This window comes from Globicephala melas, chromosome 21, assembly GCF_963455315.2.
Source record: "Globicephala melas chromosome 21, mGloMel1.2, whole genome shotgun sequence".
Lineage (NCBI taxonomy): Eukaryota > Metazoa > Chordata > Mammalia > Artiodactyla > Delphinidae > Globicephala > Globicephala melas.
In genome coordinates this window covers 17,137,430-17,158,650 of record NC_083334.1, presented here as the reverse complement: position 1 = coordinate 17,158,650, position 21,221 = coordinate 17,137,430, and the positions used below count along the sequence as shown (strand labels likewise).

Genomic DNA, 21,221 nt, shown 5'->3' with positions numbered 1-21,221 from the left:
TTTCCTGCCTTCCTATAGGTATTAGCTTAGATCACTTGCAATATATTGGATTTCAGCTGTTATGTCAGTTTTTAGAATTAAAAAGACACCAGTAACCAAAGCAGCCACTTTATACAGTTTAAAAATCATACTGCAAGATATGAAAAAGATTTCAAACCCATACTATTTCTCTAGCTGCTGAACACTTAACTGACTCTAAAAGACAGCTAAGCAGAAGAAAAATTCATTAGTGATGGGGGAGCATATGCAACTTACTAAATTTGCTTTCTCTCTTGATATTCTTTTTTGTTCTTCTGATTTCAACTTTTCATTTAAAGTGTCATTTTCACTCTTCAAACCATTGATTTGTTTCTAAAACACAAACAGTGAAATGTGGAACGTAAGTAAACAAGCGGGCACCAGAAACACTGCAAATGTGCACAGAAATGTACCCAGACCATACAAGCGTCAAGAATGATGATGGGAAGGTGGGCAGGAGCGGTGGTGGTGATTGAGATTTACCTACCTCTAGTGACTCCTGCTTCTCGTAAAGCAAATCCTCAAGTGATTTCTTTTCCATTTCATGGCTTTTCTTGATCTCTGGAAGTGATATTTTTTTTGAGTCAATAACATCCTACGAGATCACTGTATTCTACAGTCATTATAGCACATGGATGCAACAGTTGATTAGGAGGCGCTGCGCCTACATTACTTTATATTTGTATGGCACTGTTGTAGAAATTAAACGACTTGTTCTCAAATTAGCCCATGAGGTGAGTAGGGCAGATAATTCCCATTTTATAAATGAGAATACAGAGGCCCAGAGAGGCCAAAAGACCTCAGGGAACAAAGAGCACACCTGGGGGCAATGGGGATGGGGGCGGTCAAACACTGGCCTTCAGACTCCTGGTCAGGAGGCCCTGTGCTCTGTTCCAGTTGCCCTTCACGAACCAAACAGAAGTCTCAAATTAAACCCATCTCCAGCAGGAAGGAAGAAAAACAATGTTTACCCAACATCTACCCTGGGCCAGTCACTTTTACATGTTCTCATCATCTCTGACCTCACACAACAAGTCTGTTTTTCTGATGAGAAGGCCCCTGACAAAGTTCACAGGGTCAGTTCTCACCACGTGTCCATATGTTTCTCTGTAGATGCAATGGGTTCGGTGTAACGACTTCAGCTACATGGGCACTTATCTTCTGTAAAAAATGGCTTCTTATTCTTTTCCTTTAATTTCAACCCTTCCAATCACGATGAAGTAATAAAACACATCTTTTTATTCAACAAATGCCATCTACATTTCACAGCAGTGCTGGTGTGAAGTGCCTGGCATGGACCCTTCACCATGGTCAGGATATAAACTGACACTTTCCACCTTCCCAGGATCTGGAGTGGTCAAGCACAACTATTACCAAAAGGGCCTTGAAGTTCCTTAAAAGTTCATTCTAGTTCCTAAAAGGGGGACTTCCCTGACGGCGCAATGGTTAAGAATCTGCCTGCCAATGCAGGGGACACGGGTTCAAGCCCTGGTCCGGGAAGATCCCACATGCTACGGAGCAACTGAGCCCGTGCACCACAACTACTGAGCCTGCGCTCTAGAGCCCGCGAGCCACAACTACTGGGCCCCCGTGCCACAACTACTGAGCCCATGCACCTAGAGCCCGTGCTCCGCACCAAGAGAGGCCACCGCAGGGAAAAGCCCGCACACTGCAACAAAGAGTAGCCCCTGCTCGCTGCAACTAGAGAAGGCCCAGCAGCCATGAAGACCCAACAAAGCCAAAAAATAAATTAAAAAAAAACACCCCAAAACTATATTTCCTAAAAGGCTGGCATTTATAACAAACTATTATTTGCATCCTTAGGGGAAAGGGGATCTCCTCACAATGAACAGTGCAAAAAGAAACCAAAAAACACTCCAAACGGAATACCACAGGGTATTCTCTAGAGGGGCAAGTTTTGAATCATTTCCGTTTTGAAACATATCACGCTGTTCCACTAGCTTTTATTCTATTTCAATAGAAAAAGCATCCTTGCCTGAAAGGGAGGCTTCATAGGCCTTCTTTAGCAAGTCTATTTTCTCTGAGTGGCTTGCTTCAATTTCCAACTTTGAGGTTTCATGGGCAGCACTTAAGTTGTCAAACTATAAGAAAAAAACCAAAACAAAACAACAGTTTATCAATAAAAAGTCCTAAGGTGAATAATAAGCAGCAGCATTAGGAAATCTGACACATGAGCTTGCATTCAAGTCTAAGGCCTACCAGACACACGTAAAGAACCACCCAACTGGGGTTTGCCAGTCCCTATGCTCCAGTCCACCGTGCCTCAGGAACACAACACACAGCTCTCCAGGGTTCATGGATGGAAAGGGCTGAGTCCACCATACGGAACGAGGATACCTTCCATGGTGACAGGACCATGTAAGCTCTACAGCTGTCATGTTGGCCTCTATATTCTCGGTCCCTAGCACGTGCCTGGCATATATTGGCACTGTGTAAATATCAGCTAAATGAAAAACTGATTTTAAATGGGAACAAGGAAATTAAAGAGAGGTTTAGGATATACCATTAAGGGAAAAATACGAGTTATTAAACAAGAGCCATTTTAAAAAAGAAGAAGAAATGCAAGCCAATGTTTTAGCAGCACCAGAATGTTTGCAAAGGGATTATTTCTAGGTAGTAGGATAAAGGGATGTTTTATTTTTTAAAATATATCCAAAAAGAAACAAAAACACTAATTTGAAAAGATACATGCACCCCAATGTTCACAGCATTATTTATAATTGTCAACATACGGAAACAACCTAAATGTCCATCAACGGATGAATGGATAAAGAAAATGTGATACACTCTCTATATATACACACACACATATATAGGTATGTGTGCGTGTGTGTGTGTGTGTGTATATATATATATATATATATGGACCACTACTCAGCCATAAAAAAGAATGACATTTTCCATTTGCAGCAAAATGGAGAGCCATGATGCTAAGTGAAATAAGACAGAGAAAGACAAATACTGTATGATATCACTTATACGTGGAATTTAAAAAATACAACAAACTAGTGAACATAACAAAAAAGAAGCAGACTCACAGATATAGAGAACAAACTAGTGGTTACCAGTGTGGAGAGGGAAGGGGGAGGGGCAAGATAGGGGTAGAGGAGTAAGAGGTACAAACTATTAGGTATAAAACAAGCTAGAAGGATATTGTATGACATGGGGAGCACAGCCAATAGTTTATAATAACTATAAATAGAGTTATAATCTTTAAAAATTGTGAATCACTATATTGTACACCTGTAACATATAATCTTGTACAGCTATACTTCAATTAAAAAAAATTTTTAAAGGGTTGTTTTAAATTTTATCTTTTTCTCTTCTGCTCTTTCGTTCAACATATGTACATTGCTTTGATCATAAAAAATTTAATTTAAAAAACTTTTCATTTATTTAAAATTTAAAGAAGTTCATCAAGGGATGTCCAACAAAGAGAAGGTCATCAAAGCAAGGCCATCATCAAACAACAGTCATAATTCAAATTAACAGCCACGGCCAAGCACATGCGCAGGTTCTAAAAGCACAGACCTGCTCCTGTAACTGAGTTTTGTACTTCTCTGCTTCTTCGATGTAGATATTCTGAAGCTTTTCACACTCCCCGGTGTAAAATTCTTTAAGCCGATTCTCCAGCTCTGTTAGATCAGTCTGGTGCTGCTGGTTTAGCTTCTGGACAAATCCTTCATAAGCTATTTGCAACTCATTCCTGGCTTTTTCTAACTTCTCACAGGTGGTTGAAGCAGTGACTGAAAAGAGATGGAAAAAGAAAAGGGAAAATGACACTTAACCTGCTAAATGTCCTAAATTCATAACATTCACACACAGATGTGATGACTCTGGAAGCATAAACAAAGGGCTCTAAGAGTACTCGATTCTCTCAGGACCAGATTTTCAAACATAATAGTATAGAAATGAACGATAAAAGGGAATGAGAGGAAATGGTCTCTGGCAGCAAAAAGCCAACTGTCTATCAAGCAGTTAAGAGAAGTCCTTGAGCAGAGCCAGGTTCCCAAGTGAAGAGCACTCTTTCACATGGTGACCAATCAGTGCAGGGGCTGTAACGAGAGGAGGCTCTGATTGGCCGAGGCGTCTCTAAGGCGGGCCAGCCACTAGAGGAGGCAGCCGAGATGCAGAAGGAGCAGGTAAGACCAGAGAGAAGCAATAAATAGACTTTAAGCTTGTATGCAGTTGGAGCCAATTTAAACTCGTTACTTCAAAAATATAGTAATAAAAACAAAATACTAGAATATACTGAACACAAATCACCAGAACATAAAAACTTTAGGAAAAATACATTGAGAAGCTACAATACAATGTAAATATATTGAAAGGTTAACATTTTTAAAAGGCAAAGTAATTTGATAAACATAAAATCAGAGCATCCTAACTCTTCACTACCACTACCCAAAACAGAAGTACTAACAATACCTTGCAGAGCTTGCACAAAAACACATACCCACACAGACTATAATAAATCCTGAAAGAAATGGGAGAATATATATGCAAATGAAGCAACCGACAAGGGATTAATCTCTAAAATATACAAACAGCTCATGCAGCTCAATATCAAAAGTACCCAAATAACCCAATCAAAAAATAGGCGGAAGGGGACTTCCCTGGTGGCGCAGTGGTTAAGAATCTGCCTGCCAATGCAGGGGACACGGGTTTGACCCCTGGTCTGGGAAGATCCCACATGCCTTGGAGCAACTAAGCCTGTGAGCCACAACTACTGAGCCTGTGTGCTGCAACTACTGAAGCCCATGTGCCTAGAGCCCAGGCTCTGCAACGAGAAGCCACCGCAATGAGAAGCACGCGAAGCGCAACAAAGAGTAGCCCCCACTCACAGCAACTAAAGAAAGCCCGTGCACAGCAATGAAGACCCAAGGCAGCCAAAAATACAATAAATTAATTTTAAAAAAAACCCTAAATATAGAACTACCATATGACCCAGCAATCCCACTCCTGGGCATATACCTGGAGAAAACCACCATTCAAAAAGATACATGCACCCCAATGTTCATTGCAGCACTATTTACAATAGCCAGGTCATGGAAGCAACCTAAGTGTCCATCGACAGATGAATGGATAAAGAAGATGTGGTACATTATATACAATGGAATATTACTCAGCAATAAAAAAGGATGACATAATGCCATCTGCAGCAACATGGATGGACCTAGAGATTATCATAGTGAAGTAAGTCAGACACAGAAAGATAAATATCATATGATATCGCTTGTATGTGGAATGTAAAAAAAAATGGGTACAAATGAACTTACAAAATAGAAGTAGAGTCACAGATGTAGAAAACAAATCTATGGTTATCAGGGGATGGTGGGGGAGGGATAAATTGGGAGATTGGGGCTGACATACACACACTACGATATATAAAATAGGTAACTAATAAGAACCTGCTGTACAGCACAGGGGACTCTACTCAATACTCTGGAATGGCCTACATGGGAAAAGAATCTAAAGAAGAGTGGATATATGTATATATGTAACTGATTCACTTTGCTATACACCGGAAACTAACACAACATTGTAAATCAACTATATGCCAATAAAAATTTTTAAAAAATCCTGAAAGAGTTCTATCATTTCTTGGGAAGCCTGACTTTGGACTTTTGCAGCCTTCCTGTACTTATGTTAGATATGGGGGAAAGGAGTGCTACTCTGTAAGGAGGATGCATGTTCTCAACACCCCAGAGTGCCCATGGATTCATGCAAAATGGATAAAGTAATCCTTATGTCTCTTTTGGTAAGGAATATGTATTTGTGGAGTAGTGGAAGGAAAAACGTTGTTTTAGGGAGGAGAAGAGGATAGTTTAGATCAATGATTATTCTGACCTAAGTAGTGGGAAATTGGCTGGCTCCCGGGATGGATTTCGGGCAATGATGTAGACTTGTTTTCTTGGGAATATGCCACATGGCAGTAGAAACACCAGCCCCTACTTGTCCCATATCAGTATTCCTTCAGAAGTAAAATAAGTCATATTGAAATAATGACAAGCATAGTGTCTGCTAAAGAGCACCCTTAAAATTCAAATAAACCCACAAATGTTTACTGAACTAGCAGTAAAGGCAAAAACAAAGCAAGAACTACTACCCTGATATCGAGGGTAAAAACTGTATTCCACGATGAGCAATGGGGAGCCTGCACAGTGCACCTTGGGAGCTAGAACATTCCCAAGGCAGAAAAGATGGAGAGAAGACTCAGCAAGGCAGATGTAGGCCACATTACAGAGATCATCAACACCACCAACAACTCAGGCCTTTGGGACTCCGTTTGGGAAGTGATTTTTTTCCTTAAAAGAATTTATTAAAAGATGATGGCCATGCTGATTGCTACAGAATATGCTCCTCATATCACTACGTATTTATCAAAGGAGGAAAAAGTGATTCACGAAGGCAAATGTTAGCCAAAGAGGTAAACGTATTCGCTTCCACTGCCTTTCCAAAATAATACAAATAAAATGATAGGACCACAAGCCTCCTTGTGTGAATTCCACGTTACAGCTCTATACGAAAGAAGGCAGTAGAAAACTATTTGTGAACAGTCAATAAAGGCATCAAAATAGCTTTTCTAGTCAGAGAAATCTTGATTTCACACAGCCTTCTGACGTAATTGCCTCAGGATTTCAGACAACAGCAAAGTAAAAAACAAAACAAAAAATTCTAGCTCATCTGAAGGCTCATATCTGAGATAAAATGTCTAAGTGAACCAAAAACTAGAAGAGCTTCCGTGTAGAAGTTAGCAGTATGCTACACCTGCCGGATTTCAACACATCTGCTTGTAATCAAAGACTGTCAGTCTGAATGTGTAACTGTATAACTTTAAAATCAAAAAGGATAGATGGAAGTCCTCTCACTCACACTGGCGGCCGGACAGGGTGTTTCCTCTTTTTTTTTTTTTTTTTTTTTAAAAGACGCTTAACTAGTGTTTGATTTTGTTGGCCACTGTGCAGAGAGGTAAAGGGAGGACAGGAGGGAAGGAAGGGTACAGGGAAAAAAAAATGGGTCGGACGGGGGAGCGGTGGTTACTGCTGTTAGGACAACAGTCCCAAGGCAGGCCCGGCCCCAGGTGGTGACATCAGCCTGCAGCTGTGCAGGAACAGCTGGGCTGAAGTGATCCCTCACACAAATGGCTCTACTTTGAGTTAACGGGCCTGGGCTCCTGGGGAAGCACTTATCTGGCATAAAGACTCGTGAAATACTTTTCTAAAGGACACACATGTCAACGCTGTATCAAGGGTTCTCAGGACCCCTGATGGCTGGACACACTCGTCGGGAGTCGGGGACGCCAGCCTGGGGCTTCAGTCCTGGACTTTTCCGTGTACTTATTTCAATTTAGGAGCGATTTCTATGCAGCTGGGCTCTTACTCCTGTTCTCAGTTTTGTCTCTTCCTTGCTTATTCTCCAGAGTTCCACTCACTCTCAGTCAATTAATCAAACACCCAAGACAGCCAAAATCAAACATGAATCTTTCAGAATTCGGACTAAGCAAGGAGTTTTCGCACAGTGTTAGGCGATACTGTTTTCATGAAGTTAGTGCACGGATGGAAAATCCACAGACTACAAAGTAGTCCTTTTGTCCTTACTGTTTTAATCATTCTATTAGACAATTTTTTAAAGCACGTCTGTGATAAAGCACACCAAAGAGACCACTGCCTGCAGGAAAATTGAAGGATTATCATTTTTGTGCCCATACTGGCAAAATGCAGAAGCTCTCTCCAGCAATCTATTAATTAAAATGAGAAACAGAGTTTTCAGAATTAAGAAGCGAAAGAAAGAAACCAACTCATTTACAAGATCAGCCCTGGGCTTCCCTGGTGGCGCAGTGGTTGAGAGTCCGCCTGCCGATGCAGGGGACACGGGTTCGTGCCCCGGTCCGGGAAGATCCCGCATGCCGCGGGGCGGCTGGGCCCGTGAGCCATGGCCGCTGAGCCTGTGCGTCCGGAGCCTGTGCTCCGCAATGGGAGAGGCCACAACCGTGAGAGGCCTGTGTACCGCAAAAAAAAAAAAAAAAAAAAGATCAGCCCTAAAACATAAGGCCACATTACAAGCTGGAAGTTGACATTTCAACCTGAGATGAACCAGGCCTTAGAAGAATTCGAGGCCAAGGACAGAACAGGAAAAACAGAGAGACTCCCCTGACAGTTTAAAACATGGATAACTAAGCAAGGAAAAAATATTTCACAAGTGGTGAAATGCTTGAAATTTTTCCTTTTCGATTATTTGGATGACATCTACAGAAGGTCCAATGCCTGAATCAAATATAACCTTGAGAAGAGAACTGGTTTCATCCTGGGTCCTTTAGGAGTTTTCCCCAGGAGTGAAGTACAGCCATTACCTCATTGGTCCTGGTGGCCTTTCCTAAGAGGAAGGGTCAGATTTTTATTATTTCCATCTCATGGAGACCAATTTCCCTTTGGTGACTGATAAATGTGTTATTTACAATGAAAAACATTATACAACCATGGCCCTAAATTGTTAGTATTCTTTTGCAATGATACACGGCTTTCTTAATTTTTATATCTGAGTAGCAGTTTTCGTCATGAGACAACTAGAAATACTTTAATTCTCAGGAACATAAATAAATGTCTTAACAGAATAGAGCTAAACACTTAGGTTCAAATCTCAGCCACACCACTTACCTGCTATGTGATTTGAGCAAATGACTTAAGCTTTCTAAGCCTGAACTTCCTTATTTTTAAAGTGGCACTAATATTAGTGCCTTCCACTGCAGGATTAAATAAAATATATGTGAAGCGCTTGGCCGGTGCCTGACCAGAGTTAAGTATGCAACAAATGTTACTGCTATTATTGCTAGCTTTGCCAAAGTCCACCGATTCAAATGTGTCTGAAGAGTCCTCAAAGACATGCTTGGCGGTGAGGGGTGTCCATGACACAGTGTGACAGTTACAAAGATGCACTGCTCATCTAGTATTCAAAGAAGGTAAACACACACACACACACGAGGACAGGGTACACATCTCCCCCAAAGCTTCACTTTCTAATACTACTGTTCTTGGCATTATATGCAATAGAATTTCTCCAACTTTTAGGTAATTTTATCTAAATTAGACATAAAATATGGAAGAGAAAAAAGAAAAAGAAAACTAGGGAGGTAAGGTCCCTCAGAAGCTCATGCAAAGTTTCACGATGCCGTACAAGAGTTCATGACCGAAAGGAGAGACAAACAGGAAAGCAAGATGACTTCATTCCCCAGCTGTACACCCACGCTCTCCCTAGACGCTTCCAGCAGGCCTGCTGTGAGTGCCAGCCCTTCCTTGAGCATGGTTCCCTTCTCCACACCATCCAGGAGGGCAATGAGGTGGGTGTCTGGTCCAGCCTCTCCTGCCTCCTCTTGGTCTCTCTCAGTCTCTCTCTCCGGCCACCTCACCTGCTTTTATTTCTGGGCACCCCTCCACTCCTTTAACAGCACACACTTCTCAGGGAAGACATGCTTTTTTAAAAAAAACAACTTATAATTGTGGAATAATTTTATTAGATTGATAGAAAAGGTACAAAGAGACAGTACCAAGAGCTCCCGTATACCCTTCACCTAGGTTCCCCAGATGTTACCATCTTATGTAAAGCCAGGACATTTTTCAATACGAAGATTTTAACGTTGAAGCAATACTACTAGCTCTACTACAGACTTTATTCCAATTTCACCAGTTTTTCTACTAATGTCCCCCCCGCTTTTTTAAGAATAAACTTTTTAGGAATAATTTTAGATTTTCATAAAACTCATTAAGGATAGAATAGTTCCCGGATATCTCTCTCCCAGTTTCCCCTAATGCTAATATCATATATTATGACAGGACATTTGTCGAAACTAAGAAATAATTTTACTGGCACATTATTATTAACTAAACTCCAAGCTTTGTCCTTTCTTTCTGTTCTAGGCTCCAACCCAAGATAGCGACCTGCATTTACTCATCACATTTCCCTCATCTTCTCTAATCTGTGAATGTGTCTTTCCTTGCTTTTCATCATCTTGTCAATTTTGAAGTCAGGCATTTTACAGAATGTCCCTCAATTTGGGTTTGTCTGACATTTTCTCTGCATACTCCTCTGACCCAGGAATTCCGCCATTAAGAATATATGTGTGGGACATACTCCCACACATATAAAATGAGGGACATACGAAGCTATTCACTAGAGCATATTTTGTAAGAGCAAAACATTACAAACAACTGAATGTCCACCGTGAAGAAACTGGTTAAATTAATTATGGTATATCTATATAATGGAATCGTTTCCAAAAAATAATGTTACAGCTGTTTAAAAACATATTGAGGAAGTTCTCTGTGTACTGATCTTTAAGAAATGCTAAGCAGAAAACAAGGTGCAGAACAGCATGTATAATACTCTGCCACCTGTGTGTAAAAGGAAGGGGAAACAAATATCTATCTTACGTTATTTCTCCTGTACCCCGGCCCCAGAACCATAAATGGCGACATAACCTTCTATCATAGTAGCACGACTGTTTCATAGTATTATTCTCTGAAGGGAAATCTGCTCATGACACACTTCCAGGGCAAGTGACCGTGTTGGTTACTCTCTTAAACCGGGGTCTAATCTGCTTCAAATTGGAAATAATATACCTGAACAAAGTAACCAAGAAGCCCTTTTTAAAAAGTAAAATGCTACTTTGTGGAGAGGCTGGTGCCCAAAGGACAACAGAAGGGCAGGGACCTAGACTATCAACAACAAGCATTTCCAACTCTGCAGATCAGTTTCCTGATACGCCAGGTAGGACTAAATATCACCTGCTCTGCTAACCTTACAGTTTGGTGAAGATAAAGTGAAAGAGTGCTCTATTTTGTAGAGTGAGTCTTCACAGACTGTCTGTGGAATGATCATCTACTCATAAAAGCCCCAGGTTTTGCTCCCCAAAGGTACTGCTTTTTCACAAGACCAAGAAATTTGGCAGACATGTGAGAGAGACAAAGGTCTCTTTCTGAATTTAAAAATTAGCTACAAATAGCTTTCAGATTGCTCTTGGGCATTATATGAATTGACAAGAACTGATTTCAAAAGGCTTCCACTAATCACATCTTACTGGGAATTTACTTTCACAAACCTCCCGCAACGTCAAATCCATTCTCCCATAAATAATACCACCTTCCCTTTAAAGCTCAGTTCATACTTTACAAAGTGCTCTCATATTTATTATTCCATGTAACAGAACATAGTCATGTCTTGAGTTAATAACATAGGTATTATCTTAAATCTCACTTTACTAGACTGTAGGGGGAACGGACGTGGCAGAACCGGGTCTAGAACTCAATCCGCTCAGCCCTTCTCAGTGCAGGTTCTATAGCACAGAACACGGAACAACCTGATCCAAGTGGCTGTTTTCTCAACTTGAGATGCATTAAGAGAGAAGTTCACGCATTCATACAATGGACACCTCAGAATAACAGGGCTTAATTATCTTGTGCAAGCTAGAGAGACTGCAAAGTAAGGCAGGTAAAAAAACAATCTTTTTTCTCCCTACACTGATTAGTCCTGATGAAATCTTATTCACATGCGGGATGACGGTCTGGCCCAGTCACAGATCTTAGTACAGAGGTGCCAGCTGGGCCTCCACAGAGCCCCGGGTTCTCCCTGCCAATAAAAGTCTGCAAAGGCTTTGCTGTTTTTCAGCTTAGTCACTGGCCAACAACATGCTGCAAAACAGATGCTCTCATAGTCACAACAGCAAATGTTCCATGGACCAATCAAAACACTTAGGCTGGAAAGTGGATCTGAGTCAAAAGCCTGGCTGAATAACCGGCATAAATGTTCTAAGCTTCAGGCCTGAGGAAAGTAAGTTAACACTTTAAGGAAATCACATTTCAATCAAGAGAATAAATTTAATATTAATGAACAGGTGAGTCTGATACTATTCTGTGTCTCCTCCCTGATGATTCATGTTTAGGGGGCAAGGTTCAAAAGGGCAGGTCAAAGTTACCGGTAGGCAGAGACTTCCTTGGTGGTGCAGTGGATAAGACTCCGCGCTCCCAATGTAGGGGGCCCCGGTTTGATCCATCCAGGAACTAGATCCCACATGCATGCCGCAAGAGTTTGCATGCCACAACTAAGGAGCCGGCGAGCTGCAACTAAGGAGCCGGTGAGCCACAACTAAGGAGCCCTAGAGCCACAACTAAGACCTGATGCAACCAAATTAATTAATTTTAAAAAGCCACCTAGAATTAAAACAAAACAAAACAACAACAAAAAAACCCCAAAGTTACTGGTATGCATATGATTTGGAAGCCTATGTACAAGAATGGATTCAGTTCAGTTAGAGCTATTTGGTATTATTCTCTTACTCTGCTCACTTAAGTCTTACATACATACATTTTTTACATTAAGTGAACAACATTCTGGACAGCTAGTGTGCCCAGGGAGCACCTGCATCAGAGTCACCTGGATGATCATTACAAGTGGACTCCTCCATCCCAAGCCACCCGAGTCAGAACCGGGAACCTGCAGTTTTAATCTGGCCTATTTTATTACACAGTGAAGTTTGAAAACCACCGACAAATTACGTTAAATCAGGAAAAACTGAACATATCAAAACTGGACAAGGACAAGTGAGGGAAAAGACCAGGACAAGGAATAAGACTCGATAGGCTTTCGGAATAGACACGCTTGGGCTTCCCTGGTGGCACAGTGGTTGAGAGTCCACTTGCCGATGCAGGGAACCCAGGTTCGTGCCCCGGTCAGGGAAGATCCCACATGTTGCGGACCGGCTGCGCCCATGAGCCATGGCCGCTGAGCCTGTGCATCCGGAGCAAAAAGAACAGACACGCTTGGTAATATTGTGCATCTGTACAGGTGAAAGAACCCAACATTTCACTTATAGAGACAGCCAGCCAAAGTCTAAATTTAGAAGAGACAGACAAGGATAGAAAAAGAACGAGCCAAGTTTAAGACGGAATCAACTCCCTCTTCAATCAACTCAGTGAGATAAAGAATTGTTTTGGCATACGGTTGGTTTTCATTACATATTAATAGATTTTTCATTAAAGCCCACTTCAAAAATCACTTCTGGAATTCTGCAACTCAAAAGTGGCTTAACTGTAAAGAGTTTTAAAATTACTCTAAATATACAACCTTGTTAAACCATAACTATACACAAAACTAGTGAAAGAATTAACACATTCCATAAAGGTGTGAAGGGAGGTTAGTTCACAGACACAGTCAAGTGTTGATTAGACAGTGTGTACACTGCTTTAGGCAGAGCCAAGTCACTTTTTCCTAGTACATAATAACAAGATATTTTAATCTAATACTTCTTGAACTCTTGACTTGAATAAAAAGATCCCCAAAGTAGTTATCAATGCAAACTAGTGTTTATATCAAATGATTTTCCCCATCTTTCCAACAGTTTCACCATGGTTTCTTTCTTTGTAATTAACGGGAGTTTGGTGGTCTAGCCAGCCTAGGTTTTTATCCAGGTGCTTTGCTTTTCTGGCCTATTGACCTTAAGAAAGTTACATTAACGTTTAAGCCTCAATTCTTCCCTCCGTCCCTCCCTCCCTTCCTATACAATGCGAACCAGTAGACTTAGAGATGAACACTGATGTTAGGAAACAGTAGGCACTCAATAAACGTTGCTGCCGTACCCACCATCTTTACATACAGAGGGCAAAATTGACTAGTCTTCTGAACCATTATTATGGAATTCCAGGAATTTTTAGTGAATAAAGGGTTAAAATCTCATTTGTATCATGACACAGGAACAATCAGGACAAATGTATAGAAAGATGTGAGTTAGCTATTAATTCTGATGGCTAGAAAATAATTGTGAAATACAAACTACCTTTTTCTTCATTAATTTAGATGAAAAAATGTGATTCCAATGATTAAGATCAATACAAAAATACAGTAGGAACCCTAAAAGATCATAATTATGGCGCTCCATTACACCAACATGACCATAAGAATCAGAATGACACATTTATTCCATATCTCAGAGGTAAAATGTTTGCTGTGGATTATGTAGAACATTAAGTTGAACTGTAATTTATTTTGAGGGCTGACATTTTCAAAATGACCTGATTAACTGGGATTGTCAGGCATCATGTAAAATGTCTTCAAGAGAACTATAGCTCATCTTACTTTATTACTTAGTTTTAACAGTTTATAGGAAAATATCTGTGTACAGAAACCATCAAGTATAAGCATATTATAAGGATAAAACCAACTTTCCCTAGCTACCATCCTCAGCAGTAAAATCATTCATTCATTCTCTGAAGTACTAAGCATCAGAAGTGCTAACTGCCAGGCCCAAGGTACTAGCTGGTAGAGCTACAAAGATGAAGGACGTACTGGCCTTGCCCTTGAAGTGCTCACAGCTCTGCGCTGTGAAAAGAGGTCTATAAACAAATACCTATAAGAGCAAGGTACTTGAAGGGTATAGTAGAAGGTGCAGTTCACTTGTCTGAAGGATTTGAATGAAACTGAATTGAAGACAAGGTATTTTAGTTAAGACTTTAAAAATAAGTAATGAGAAGAAGAAGGAGTTTGAGAGGCAAAAATAGAAAGATAGTGGGAAGAGGAGAGAGCCTTTCAAACAGAGAGGAGGCACAAACGAGGCACGAATGAGCCTCTGCCTGGGACCTTGGGAGGGAAAAGGAGGTATGCAGAGAGGAGAACGAGGGTCAGACACCATGAAGCTACACCGGAAGGTTACAGACACATCATACACGGTGACTTCAGTATGCTTGGACTTCTTCCCAAAGCCAAAATGGAGCCAATTATGTTTGTTAAAGATGTCCAGTAGAGGACACACATGAGATTTATTACAAGTATAGTCCTGGTAGCACTTGGAGAAGAGAGAAGCAGGCCTGGGGGCAAGGTGACCACTGGGATATACTGCAGGTGAGAAATTACAGGACTTAAATTAGGACAGAAGCAGCCAGAATGCTGAAGAGAGATGGATCTGGGCGACATTTAGGGCACAGCCTGGTATCATGCGGAGGATGGAGGAAGAGGGTTATGACCTTAGCTGGCAGCCTGGGTGGTAAGTGAATAATAATCCAGTGTAGAAGGTGATGAACAGACTTTGAGGCATAGGTCTGAATGAGGAGACACTGCGGAGTATTCCGGAAGCAAGGGGCTGGGGAGTCAGGAAGGTCTGATTACACTGGACTGGTTCATCTAGAGGCAGCTCTTCACTGGGAAAAAAGTATTTACAGCTTGGGGAAGGAGGGGACTAGAAAGATAAATCTGTGAGTCATCACCCTATAGGTTGTAGTTGAAACCATGGGAATGGGTAAGAAAAACAGCCGACAATGAAAGCCTTATGATGACATTATTGAAGGGGTAAGTGAAATTATGCTACATCCACTCAAAAGGCATTACCGTGATCATTAACCACGAGCGTATGAAGACCAAGAGGCAAAATGGGAAAGTGCTCGACATAAGTTTAAACATCAGAGTATCTACAATAACATGGAAGGATCTCAAAAACATTAGGCGTGAAAGAAGCCAGACACAAAGAGAATTTATTGTGTGTTTCCATTTACATGAAACTCTATTGCAGAATGGACAAAACTAACCTCGAGTGATAAAAATAAGGTCAGTGTTTGCTTCTAGGGGAAGAGGGTCTACTGGAAACGTAATCTAAAGGTGTAGGTTACGTGAGTGTGTGTGTTTGTCAAACTGATGCAACAATAAGCATCCCGCTGCATGTAAATTATACCTTAATAATAATAATAATAAAAGAGTGCAAAGTGGTATATATTCATATAAACAAAGGAATATGCCAAAATATGGAGCTATGGGCTATTTACCCCTCACTCCACAATTTTCGTCAATTTTCACACATTGTTCCTAAATAAAAAGAAACTTTAGGGAATTCCTTGGCGGCCCAGTGGTTAGGACCCCATGCTTTCACTGCCAGGGCCCCAGGTTCGATTCCTGGTGGGGGAACTAAGATCCCACAAGCCACGTGGTGCAGCCAAAAAAAGAGAGAAAAGAAACTTTAAAACCTAAAACTCCCATAAATGTTTATTAATTACCCATGAAAACGGAAAGCATATATATATATCTTCATAGGAAGCAGGAATGGATCTCTGCAATTAAAGAGTTTACTGTCTGGGGACTTCTCTGGTGTTGCAGTGGTTAAGAATCCGCCTATCAATGCAGGGGACACGGTTTCGAGCCCTGGTCTGGGAGATCCCACATGCCGTGGAGCAACTAAGCCCGTGAGCCACAACTACTGAGCCTGCACTCTAGAGCCTGTGAGCCACAACTACTGAGCCCACGTGCCACAGCTACTGAAGCCTGTGTGCCTAGAGCCTGTGTTCCGCAACCAGAGAAGCCACCGCAATGAGAAGCCCGCGCACCGCAACGAAGAGTAGCCCCCGCTCGTCGCAATTAGCGAAGGCCCGTGCGCAGCAACAAAGACCGCCCCCCCCCCCAATAAAAAGAGTTTACTGTCTGAAGACAATAGGAAAACACAAGATATAGTATATACACAAATGCAAAATATCAAGGGCTCTCTGGAGCAAAGGGAGCTGCACGCTTTGGTTCTGAGGAGACTGTGAGGGGGTTTTCAAAGAGTTTTTTTGCAGAAGCAAATGTTATGTTGTTCCACAAAGCAGGCTCGGATGCAGATACACACAGGCTGTGCTGGAGGTAATAAGCTGGGTTAACCTGTGAGCACAAGTGAGACCACAGTGGGCAAGTCAGTCAGGGGAGGAGATCATCGGAGGCAGTGAGGTCTGAAGATCGAAAGTGCAGACTTTACTTGGGTTTCAGGGCCCCTGCACTTATGAGTTGTCCTTTATTCTTTGCAGCTCTTAGCAGTTTGGGAACCTTGCCTCAATTTTCATAGAGGAGGTAAAGAAAAACTACTCAGTGGGAAAGCGACACCAACGATGCCCCATTATGTCAGAGGGGAAAGGTGGGTACTTTGATGGCATTGATGGTGGTGGCTCTCTTTTCTTGAGTTGCCTGTGATGGACCAGTCGCTATGCCAGTCACTTCACATGTAATACCACCTTACTCAAACTCCAAAAAAATCCAGCAAAATGCATGTTAACTTCCTATCACCAGTGAGGAAACTGTGCTCAAAAAAGCCAGGTAACTTCTAACCAGGAGTGGACGGTTAGAAGCACAAAAACCAGACGGTGGACTCCACACCCCAAGCGCCTCTAACATATCAGGAAGGGAGCCATCACATCTCACCTTTCCATTGGTACGTGAAGAGCAAAAATAACCTGTCCTGAGGCATTTCTAATAATATTTAGTCGAATTACTATTCCTTTCTGCAGCAGAGTCTCTGCCCTCGCAAAATAGCAAATGCCGTTACTACACATCTGTCAACCGCATGCATCTTAACAACTACTATTTGATAGCAGTTAATACTTGGTGGTAGACGCTTTGCAACAAGTTACCTCATGTAATTCTCGTGGCCACCCTTGAGGCAGACAATACCGCCATTTTACAAAGAATGAAGTTGGGACAGAAGGCGTGTGCTCCGTCTCCCCTGCCCGAGGTCACCCAGCTACCAAAGATCTGAACCTGGACAGTATGACCACACAGTCTAACAGCTTTGTACCACTGCCTCACATTTGAAAACTGAGCTGTAAACTTTGTGGTGTGAACTTATTCCTATTGCAGCTCAATCAATCAAACCGGCAGCTTTGAGAACATTCTTCCTGGACTGTTCCATCAGAAGAAGGCTTCTCTCCCTTCCCCTCATGGAACCAAAAATCTTCCCCCAAATGCTCCACGCTGTTATGTGAACAATTCAATCTGATTCACCGGCAGTAACGCCACACTTCCTGAGAGCGTAGCCTTGGGTGACCGGATGATATGGACGGGCCAAACACTGCATCCTGACACTCCAAGAGCAGCAGTAAAGCCACACCGGGGCACCGGCTCCTTATCACAGGGAAGGTGAGAGTGGGTGCAAATGGCTACAGCTATTTCCTGTCGGGCTAAGTAACTAACGGGAGGTAATGAGTCCCTGGGTCCCATTGAGGTCACTGAATCGCGCTATCCACTGAAAGGTGGAAAGAGGATTCCCCCATTCAAACTGCCTGAATGAGAACAGTGTTCCCTTGGCGCATCTGCCTCGTCTTGGGGGGAGGCTGAAACGTGAAGCCCCAGCGAGGCTCCTCTCCACCTCTACCGGGTTAGAGCGAACCCTGAAACACACACAAAAAGACCTCTCTTCTGATCTGCTAACCCTATATCCATTACATTACTTAAGGTGCAGACAAAAGCAAGTTAAGTTGGTCATCCGGGTAATCAAAAGGACACCAGTCACGTTCAGTAACCTGGCAGAGAGCCTTAAACGTCCCTGGGAGCCAGGCTGTTTCTTATCTGTGGTTTCCTTGAACTGTTTTCCTAGAACTCTCAAGTCTTTGGGGTCCTGAAGTTCCATCTGTCTCACAATTACTCTTCCCAAAAGAGTCCTTCCTAAGATCAGGAGAAAATGATGCCCAGGACGAGGTATTCGGGCGAGTCAGGAGTCTGGCATTGCCCTGCCTCGGGGGGTGAAGAGAGAAGAGGAATATAGACGGAAGTCTTCACCCCACGTTCATGGCTACTTGATCTTTGCCCGGGCATGGTAGGGGAGGGGGACTTAAGAGGGTTCAAGTCCAGCAAATTATATTGACAGTATTTCAACTCTGGTGTTGTCCAAAGAAAAACGAGCAGTTTCTCCTGGAACTAGACGAACATAATTTTCAACTCTGGCTGTGGCCTTTGCATTATTTATACACGTACCTACACACGCTTTCAGCACACACAGAAAACCGCAAAGGGCAAGGAAGGCAGCCTTTCAATGAACTGCTCCAGACCTGGCTGAAGCTACAGCAGGAAGCTGACTGTCTAGGGCCGTGGTGCCTACAGTGCATGGGGCTCCCGAGGCAGTCAGCTCGCTCTAACATGCAGGCTGAGGCAGGAAAGGCAGCACTGTCTCTGCTGCACGAACCCAGGGCTCTTCCAGGAAAGACAAGAACTAGAAGAGAGTTCGGCCTGGAAAGAGCAGCCCTGGGGGGTGAGTGCCACAGGCAGGAGAGACACCTGGCTTCCTGTGGAGCTGGGTCCTTCTCACTGCCAGTCCAGCTGGAAGAATAGCACAGAGTGCGCCTTCTAATGCTATACCCACTACTCACAGGGCACCCAAGGAAGTGCAATACCATTACTGCTACTGGAGAGGGAATTTCCTCACCACTCTTTCATGTGAAAGATGGTTCCAGAAAGAAAAAAACCTGACGGAATTATCTAACTGTAATCCACACACTTACAAAAAGCATTCCGTCCCTCTCTCCAGGAAAAGAAATGTTTTGGTCATCAGAAACTCTGCTAGGCTTAGTCAGATCAGTGCCCAGAATTCCATGAACTTGAGGTCAAACTGCCAAGATTCAACAGAAACGTCGATGGTCAGTGTTTGCACAGATACTGGAGTGAGTGGCTGACACTGCCGGCAGGCAGCTCCAGGAGACACCATGCAGACAGGAAAACCAACTGGGATAATTTTCCCCTCCCCCCGAAAAACTTGGAAGAAGGAAAAAAAAAAAAAAAAAAAGCTCTTACCTAGCTCTCCCCGGAGGTTAACAAGTTCTTGAGATAGGGTTTTGTGTTGTTTCAATGCTTCCTCCCGCTGTGGAAAACACACATCAAGTTACTCATGTTTTCAAGAGGGTCCCTTTCAGTAAAGCACACATTTGTTATCACCAGGAAAATGAGACTCAGAACTGAGAAGCCAAGACATGAATCATTTAGGCTAACAGTTTGTGTTGTTAAAAAACACAGATGTCCCTTAGTTGTTAAGGAAATTCACATTTCAAAAATCTGTATTTTCTCAGGTCCTCGTGAAACATTCATTTGAGGCACTGAATGGCCCGTTTAAAAATATTTACTTTGAGCCATGCTTCACTGCTGATCCCAGAACCTTTCAGCTAAGGCATACTTAAGACGTAATGCATGCTCCTCCTCCAAGGGCAATAAAAGGCCTAATCAGTCTAAGATAAACGTTTAATGTTCTAAACACAGGCACTTATATGAACTTTATCCTATATTTGCAAATAGAAAAGTTTCCTTAGGAGGCCAATCGTTTACTTCTAAAAAGGATTTTTTACTTTCTCTTACAAAGCCACGGCGAAAAAAATAATCCTTTAAAAACAAAATGAAATTAATTTTACTCAGCTACGCGTTATTTTCTAAAGATGATAATATGTTGGATCAGCGATCATTCTGAAGAGATGTTAGAGAAATGAATCAAAGAAAACCAGGCAGCTGTTTCAGAATCAAAAAAGCAATTATCAATCTTGCCAAGGAGAACCATTTCTAAGTTACCAGCAACTCATCCGCAAGCGCACAGACACACATGCTTGTACAAACACAGCAATTAGATACAGTTTCTTACGAGGCAGATTCCCTCCCACCAGCGTGTAAGGAAGGAAAAGGCAGAATTCAAAGCTCTCTGGAAATGCCCTCCCGGGGATCGCCCCAGACAGAGCTCCCACCGCAGCTGGGTCGCAGCATTGCGGACGGAGATCATGAGACCGGCCTTTGCAGGCGAGAGTTGCTTGTCACTCAAAGCGTTTCCCCCTCACGCCAGACCACCTCTGCCTTCGCCCCTGGCATTCTTCCAGAAAAGCACTATAAACAAATACTAATTACCCTCGTTGCTGCACATGGAGAATAGAGGCACACTTTGCTGCCGGAGCAGCCCATTTTCCAGCTTCTGTCTCTCCAAGTCCCCCCTCCCGGCCCCGCGCAGGTGGCCAAGCCACCCACCAGTCCGGCCGGTCTACACTCAAAGCTCCACCAGGAGGAGCGCCATTGGTCTTCGGTTGGCCTTACTTCGCATCCTGCAGGTTAGCGTGTGCCTGGGACGCCTCTCTCCTCACAGGAGCTGAGGCTGCAGCTTCTGCCTTTGGCACAGGCTGCCTGCGACTGCTTAAAGCCACAGCCCTTCATTTATGAAAAACGAGAGCCAGCGCTTAGACTGATCGATTGCCACTTACTTTCAAATATCAGCTGGTACAGGGGAAAGAAAAACTGGCCGCCTCCGCGTGGATAATGGAGTTATTTTTAGACTTGGGAACCTTTTTATTCCCCTCTCTAATTAGGGGTCATTAGATGAGCATACTTGCTAATAGAAAAAGGAAATTTATTCTCCAAAACCTGTGTGCTAAGTGAGTTATGGACGA

General features: G+C 42.6%; 1 protein-coding gene across 7 annotated transcripts in view; it reads right to left on the bottom strand.

Annotated features, from left to right (window-relative positions):
* Window positions 1-21,221, bottom strand: part of MTUS1 (microtubule associated scaffold protein 1) — a 158,005-nt gene that overhangs the window by 6,514 nt on the left and 130,270 nt on the right. For 6 of the 7 annotated variants that reach the window (XM_030831814.2, XM_070044640.1, XM_070044641.1 and 3 more), the window contains 5 exons: window positions 19,600-19,666; window positions 3,571-3,785; window positions 2,015-2,120; window positions 506-579; window positions 256-351 (listed from right to left, as the gene is read on the bottom strand). In XM_030831814.2, coding sequence (XP_030687674.2) covers window positions 256-351; window positions 506-579; window positions 2,015-2,120; window positions 3,571-3,785; window positions 19,600-19,666 — 558 coding nt within the window. Of the gene's footprint in view, window positions 1-255; window positions 352-505; window positions 580-2,014; window positions 2,121-3,570; window positions 3,786-19,599; window positions 19,667-20,688; window positions 20,888-21,221 lie in introns of those variants that run through there. The other variant, XM_060291729.2, reaches the window with a different exon arrangement.